The sequence below is a fragment of the Sorex araneus genome, chromosome 5 (genome assembly GCF_027595985.1).
Source record: "Sorex araneus isolate mSorAra2 chromosome 5, mSorAra2.pri, whole genome shotgun sequence".
Classification (NCBI taxonomy): Eukaryota; Metazoa; Chordata; class Mammalia; order Eulipotyphla; family Soricidae; genus Sorex; species Sorex araneus.
This window is the reverse complement of record NC_073306.1, coordinates 88293925-88301813: the sequence shown is the minus strand read 5'-3', so window position 1 is coordinate 88301813 and position 7889 is coordinate 88293925. Positions and strand designations below refer to the sequence as shown.

At 41.5% G+C, this 7889-nt stretch overlaps 1 protein-coding gene across 1 annotated transcript; it reads right to left on the bottom strand.

Moving 5' to 3' along the window:
• Nucleotides 1-2070: 2070 nt before the first annotated feature.
• On the bottom strand, nt 2071-2421 carry LOC101554261 (proline-rich protein 9). Its single transcript, XM_004620099.1, has one exon. It carries the CDS (start codon nt 2419-2421, stop codon nt 2071-2073), a length of 351 nt encoding a protein of 116 aa, XP_004620156.1.
• Between the last annotated feature and the right edge of the window lie 5468 nt (nt 2422-7889).

The window sequence follows — 7889 nt, the reverse complement described above, 5'->3', positions numbered from 1 at the left end:
AGAAGTACTGGCCCACTGTTGAAAGCTTGACACAAGTGGCAAGGAGAGGGCAGTTAGAATAGAGAAGGGACCACTATGATAATGATAGTTGGAAATGATCACTCTGGACAAGAACTGATTGCTGAAAGTAGATAAACAGATATACATGATGACTTTTCAGTACCTGTATTGCAAACCATAATGCCTAAAAGGAGAGGGAGAGAGACAGAGACAGAGAGATAGAGAAAGGGAGGGAGGGAGGGAGGGAGGGAGGGAGGGAGGGAGGGAGGGAGGGAGGGAGGGAGAGAGAGAGAGAGAGAGAGAGAGAGGAAGAAGAAAAGTGCTTGCCATAGAGGAAGGCAAGGTGGTGGTAGCAGGAGGGTAATTGGGGAAATTGGTGGTGGGAAATGTACACTGGTGAAGGGATGGGTATTGAAACATTGTATGACTGAAACTCAATTATGAACATTTTGTACCTGTGTATCTCACAGTGATTCATTTTTTAAATTTTTAGTGATTCAATTTTTAAAATAGAAAAAGTCAATAATTTTTTTAAAATGAAAATCTCTCATAGTGAGAGATGGGTGGTCAGGAATCTAAGTGGATATCTCAGGCTCTGCATTGCCTTCAGGGAGATGCTGTCTGGGCCTATAAGATTCCAACCACATAGGTTGAGTAGAAGGGAAGCCCAAAGAATGAATAAGGAGGCTTTAACCTCTCATGAGACTGGTCCTTGACATAACTAGCTTGGGGCAGGTTACACATCAGGACCAGTTGAGGAAGCTTCCATTGCTTCTTTTCTGTGAGTGTGATACCTCTCCAACCTATTCATGCAGCTCCAGAGTCTATGGATTTGTGGACTAGGCTGTTTGACTTTACTAAAGTCTTGCCAAATGGGTGGGGTAGAGAATTTTGGCCCTTGAGTTCTTAGAGTCATGCTCAGCTCATCCTCTAACAGGGATTCTTGTGGTTTTCATGAATTGGCTGGAAACCCTTTCTTCCTTGTGATCCCCCTCTCCCTCATATTAGTCCTTTGTGGAAAGAATACAAGGCCTGGAGTTTTAAGTATGGGGCGGTCCCAGCTCCTGCTGGGTTTTCTCACATGTAAAGCATATGTTGAGTGAGCATATGATGTATTGTAGAAGGGAATGTGGTGGGCTATGTGCTCTCAGAAGTTCTCTCTCAGTTTTGTTGTTTTCAGCTTTGCTGTGAGATCTGCATTTTATTCCTACCCTAGATTCTTCAAGAATAAGAGAATACCAACATCACAATGAAAACAGAGGACTGGGTAGTTGAAAGAAAAAGTATACATCACATCAAGTATTATTCTTGGGATGAGTTTTATTTGGTAATTTACATTTTCTAGGGAGAAGAAGGCAAAGAAAATGGAGAGCAGACCAGTCTGAGCCATTTGAACATAAATTACATCTCAAGAACATACATGGTAGGAGTTCAGGTGTCAATTTAGGCTAACAGTGAAAATACTATGACCCCAAACATTATAGCTCATCTTTTCTTATTAGCTTTTTAGAATTAGTAATTTACATACTTTTGTTCAATTTTTGAAAGCTTAACTTGCTCTTTTCTTTTAGGCTGCAAAAAATATTACCCAATTAAAAATATTTGTAAGACCACCACTGTTTCTTCCATTCCTCTGGTGGTGGTGGTGGTGGTCAGTGGTGGTGAGAGCAAAGTACATCAAAATTGAGCTTGTACTAAGACTTGAATGACAGAACTGGACACTCTGAAAGATGAATAGAGGCATTCTTGACTGTTTCACACTCAGAGGTGGATGAATGTCTGCTCCAAGGAAGCTATGCTAGGAATCTACAAACTTCCTTGATAACCACACCATTCCAGCAGCTTAAATACTCGACTTAGACTTATGAGAACCATGCTATTCACAAAGTTTCATGAAATACAGAGATTGCTTATAGAAACACAAACCAAGTTCTGAAATACTGGGGAAACCAGGTGGCAAGAACAGTGTGCTCACAGAAGTACCCACATGGAAGAAGATCACCATAGTAGACCAGGGCTGGGTTTTCATCCTCTGGCAGGCTTCTTGACCTCAGATGGCATTATGACCAGCTACTTTCCCTTGCCAGGAGGTAAACACTTCTCCTGAGATTTCTGTGGGCAAACCTCTACACATTTGGACTGGGATAACTCCTGGCATGGCTCCGTACACTGAGATGGAACTTGGTCTTGGCATGGAGTCAGGCATGGATCTTGGCATTGCTGTGGACAGGGTTCTTGATTTAACTCCTGGCACTGAGGAGCACACACCTCCTGGACTTTTACCACGCATTTGTCTTGACAAGGATCCTGGCATGAAGGGACGCACACCTCCTCAGCCTTTGCCTGACACGACTCTTGGGTCTTTTGAAGACATGGAGGAATTGCACATGGCTGCTTGCACTGTTGCTCACTGAAGGACATCTTGAGGTAATTTGCAGAACTTGAAAAAGAAACACCAAATTTGAGATATCTCATTAGAAGTTCAGTTGGGAGCTGAGAGATGAAATGTTGATAGAGAGGAATAAAGCTTGAATGATGACGAACATTTAGAGCTCATTTCTATGATACTTTTTATTCTTTTCTCTTTCCTATACTTTTAGTCTCTGACACACAACTCCTAGGTGAGAATATTCTTATGTTTTTTTAAATTGATATTTGTAACCCCAAACCATCATTTTCGCACAAGTCTTTTCATTCTCTTTGATTTGACAGTTTTTTAAGCAAGTGGAAGAGGTAGAATACATAGGATGATTTGGAGCTTTAGAGACTTTAGAAAAGGCAAACCACCTCAAAAGTAGAAGGCAGAGTTCAGGGGAGTAAGAGAATAATAGCCTCCCAGAGACAGAGAGCTGTGGGGAGAGAGGCACAGACATGTACTTACCTGATCCACAGCAAAGCTCAGCGGAGGATGTGGGTTGTGGCGCACAGCAAGAAAGGGGCTTTTATATAGGTTTTAGCACAGCCTCCTACGGGACTGACTTAACCACGTGGGACAAGTTCCTAATTGTGGAGTCACAATAATGAGCTTCCTCTGAAATTGCTCCTGGTTTGAGTCACTGCTTGGGATGCCTGTTAATCAGCCTCCATTCTGGCCTCTGGGTCCTCACCAGACCTCAACAGGGAGGGGTTCTTCTCACCTCACTCATTAGAGGGAGCTGCAAAAGAATGTTCATAAAACGTTATCTCAGTGTGGTAACTAGGATTGGGTTCCTTGTCTGCCCAAACAGGTTCCAGGTGTAGAGAGAGATAAGCTCCACCTTGCTCATCTATCTCATCTTCACCAATAGGTAGACTTCTTGGCTGAGACTTGGGATCTGTCTGGGTCAAGGGTACATATGGTTTGGTTCATACATTTTATAGGATGCTTCTTTACCTAGTCTGGAAAATCACACTTACAGACAAAAAGATGGTTTGTCCTGTTGTCTCAAGGAACCAAAGAACCTACAGTCTCCTATAGAGTAAATTTCTTGCATAAAGGTGCTCAGGGAAGTTGGAAGCCTTTGTTGCTTTTAAAATATGGAATAGGGTGCAGGAGAGAAGGAAGAAAGTAGGCAACTGTCATCTCATTCATGATTTATGACACTTCTAAGGGTAAAATTACTCACAGTGTCTTTATAATGTCCCCCAAAACAGGGAACAACAAGGTTAGTTTGTCACCTCTTATTCCGGAAATCGTTTCTGAGAACTCAAGTCAATAAAAGTCATAAGGATGAAACACAAAGTGTAATGCAAACACACCCAGTTTTCTCCAACTCTCTGTTGGGGCTCTCACTTCTCTCAGTGTGTCCTCCCTTTCTGGGTCTGTACTAATCCTAGCATTTGCCAAGGGCCCATGCATATCTACCATACAGAATCATTCTTGATTAAATCATAAATTTATTCATTTTTTTATGAATTCTGAGAGTATATTTGATTTGTGATGGTTATATATTTGCTCTTGTTACTAGGAATTTGAATTAATTATGTAAGTAAGATATTATTAGTATCCTGGTGATATACTTCCAGAAGTTAGAGACTGTGCTGTAGACATAGAAAATGGAAAATAGATGGTTCATTTACTTTTTATTTTGAGCTGCCCTCTAAATCAGGTACTCAGGGGGCCTGGAACCCATTTCCAGTGATTCTCAGCCAACCAGGCCTAGGATTGAGTCCTGGGGTCTGAGGATGTGGTGCTTTTCAGATGCTGTAGTGCCAGGAATCACCAAAGTTACCTGGTAATTCTTGGGAGGCCTCTAGGTCTATGGTGTTCAGGGTGCCATGTGGTAACTGGGGAATAAAACTGGAATCTGGCAAATGTCTAGCATACTATACTATACTATCTCATGGCTCTGGAAGATGATTATTGATGAAGTACATGCATTCATGAAGAATTGAAGAGGGTGAAAGGGAAACAATTGGGAGCAGAGAAAGATCTTATGATTGGAAAACATGATACTTATGAGAGAAGAACCTCAAGCTAGACCAGTTTTCCCCTGGGGGTATGAGTAGCCTAGGGTGCAACTGAGGAGAACTTTCTATTCGTTCCCTTAAGGAAGGTAGATGTCCAAGGGATGATGGTTAATATTTTCCTGCTATGAAAAGGAGCAATAAGCCAAATAAGTTTAGGAACCTCAGCTCTAAAATGACGAAGGCTTTGGCCTTGTTCACTAAAGCTGAACAGATAATAAGATTTTTTGATTGTTTTGCTTTGGGATCACATCCAGGAGTGCTCAGGGCCTACTCTACCATTAGGGATCACTCCTGCTGGGGATAGGAGAACCATATGAAGTGCTGGGGATCAAATCCAGGTCAACCAGCTATAAGGCAAGTGCCCAGCCTGTTGTATTATTTCTCTGGCTCCAAATTCTAAGGATTTTAAATATGATGATGGCCTCCTTAATTTGAATAGGTTTATTTTGATGCTTATTTTTTTTTAAATGGGTGGTTAAATATAAGAACCCAAGGATATGTTGCTACTCAAAGCTTGTGGTGGCAGGAATTACCTGGATCAATAGGTTCAAAGGCCTTGAGGGCCACACCAGGAGTGCAAGAAGGCTTCTATGCCATATCTGATGGTGCTTAGGGAGCCCTCTGGTACTCAAGGTAGAACCCAGATCAGCCATATTCAAGACATTTGTCTTAACCCCTGTATTATCTCTGTGGTTCTGGATACTTTCTCAAAAGACATTTGTTTAAAATCAGAAATGCCTTCAAAGTCCATATAGTTTGGGGATGCCTTATCCCTAAAGAGAATTTAAAAGTTGTGCTGATAATGGGTAGATCAGGTGCCCTTTGCCTCAAGACTTGCATATTGAAGACTGATGTAGCATTGGGGTGGTGTTGCCCTGCACCCACCTGCCTTAGTGTCCTGGACAGATATAGGTGACTAAGTGAGGATGGATTAGGAATAAACCAGAGGAATTGAGCTGATATTCCTGTGAAAGGCATAATATTCTGGAGGCTCAAGTAAGTGAAGGCTATGTGGGAGGAAGGAGAAGGATTTGGACTGTGAGCCATGGGAGCATTAAAGAGATGACTCATTTGGGGAATCTTGAAATGGGGTGATTAGAATCAGAATGAGGAATGTTTTATTCTTTTAATTTTTCTCTTATTTTATCTCCTTTCATTTATTTCCCCAATTTCATCGAGAGAGAGAGGGAGAGAGAGAGAGTGTGTTATATTATCTAAGAGACAAAGCAACACTCCAGATTCCTAGGAGAGTCTTGACTAGGAGCAAGGGATTCCTCCATTCCTGAGTTCATTCATTTATTCTTCGGTGACTCATGGCCTCTACACTAAGGGGCTCACAATCTTATGCAGAAGAGGCAAGTCTTCCCAATCGAGAAGGTCCCTTTATTAGCCTTGAGTGGGAAATCCTGGGAGACTCCTAGAAGAGGCAATATATAGTGCTTTAGTTGACAGTTAAAGGGGTAGTACAAAACTTTTCTAGGAAGTTTTGAAAAAGAATTCCTGGGGGCTAGAGCAATAGCACAGTGAGTAGGGTGTTTGCCTTGCATGCAGCCAACTCGTGTTCAATCCCTGGCATCCCATATGGTTCCTCTGAGCACTGCCAGGAGTAATTCCTGGGTGTAGATCCAGGAGTACCCCTGTTGTGACCTCAAAAGCCAAATATACACTTGTACATTTATTATACACACACATACATACATATATACATATGAAAAAGTATTCCTTGTCAGAAAAATATTGAGATGGCAAAAAATCCCAAGGCTGTTTATGGAAGAGGTGGGTGGGCCATCAAGAATGGAGACATGATTGGCTAGAATATCCCAGGTTTTATTGCAACAGATACTTGTGATCAATTTGCTATCCCCCATATATTTCTGTGTCTTTGGTAGAGCCTAAGAGATCAAATAAGAGTGCAAATAACAATGGAGAAACCAGTCCTGTTTTCAAGGAGGGTGTAAATGTTGGTTAATGTGCTTAGGGAGAGACAGGAATTCAACTTTCTTCCAAGGACTCTTTGTGAGCCCAATGTCATCATAGGCCTTTAGTGTGGAAAAGGCACAGGTTCAATATCAGAGAGACTGAGCTGAGAAACCTTGACTACCCATTGCTCATATTGACAATGGAAAGAATGTAGAAAATTCCTAGAAGTCAAAAAAGGCAAGGAAATAGATTTCTCCACTAGAACCATTTAAAAAACTAGTTAGCCCTATTGTCACTTACTTTATCCAATAGCGTCTTGTGTCAGATTTGTTTTTTGGGGGGCCACATCCAGTGATTCTCAGGGCTTGCTTCTGGTTCTGCATTCAGGAATTACTCCTGTCAGTGCTCAATAAACCATAGAGGATGAAGGAGGTGGAACCCAGGACTGCTGAAAGCAAGCAAATGCCCTACCCATTATACAGTCCCAGATTTTTATTTCTAGAATTGAAAGATAATGTATGTTGTCTGAAGCCAATAAAGTAATAACTTACTCCAGGAGCCATAGGAAACCAGTGTCTGAAGCTTTTGAAAACTCTAGAAGATCAAAATCTTCAATAAAGAAGTCAAGTTCCAGCTTAGTGTCTCCTCACTTGTCTTTTGTTGTTTGTCACGTGAGTCCCTTTTAATCAGAGACTATTAGCTTTTGGTAAGACATGAAGAACAAAATGAACTCAGGATGATACTGACTTGAGATTCACCCAAGTGCATGGAGTCTATCATATAGGATATGGAACCTCTCAGAACTCTGCTTTCCTATTGTTGAGAAGTAATGATTCTGTTTCATAGATTTCTTATAAAGAATAAATTATAGTCCATATATATACTCATGGGGCTGGAGCAATAGCATAGCGGGTATGGCGTTTGCCTTGCACTTGGAGGACCCAGGTTCGATTCCTTCGCCCCTCTCGGAGAGCCCCGCAAGCTACTGAGAGTATCTCACCAATGCGACATAGCCTAGCAAGCTACCCATGGGGTATTTGATATGCCAAAAACAGTAGCAACAAGTCTCACAACGGAGATGTTACTGGTGCCCACTCGAGCAAACTGATGAGCAACGGGATGACAGTGATACATGACAGTGATACAGTGGCATATACTCATACTCAAAACCATAAAGTTGCTTAGAGAGAATAAAATCAAGTCTGTTCAGGACTCAACTTCTTCTGGAAGCCTTGTGGCTCTTTGCTGTCCCATCTTCTTTACTCCATCCCCCCAGTACTTAACATTTAACTTGTACTTCTCTCTTTCCTCTGTTACTGTAGGCAATGTACTATACAGAGGCTCAGGAGACCTGGCTCTGTTCCGGATCAGATGTTACAGCCTCTGACCCTCTTTTGCTTTAGTTTATTACATTTAAAATAGGAAAGTTAAAATAGGTATTAACTGGGGCTATTTCAACTCTGACTTCATGTAATGCCATTAATATATAATATACATAATATATATATATACATATATAT

Excerpts from the sequence above, each read along its gene's own strand:
- LOC101554261 (XM_004620099.1), bottom strand. The coding sequence starts at position 2,421 with ATGTCCTTCAGTGAGCAACAGTGCAAGCAGCCATGTGCAATTCCTCCA.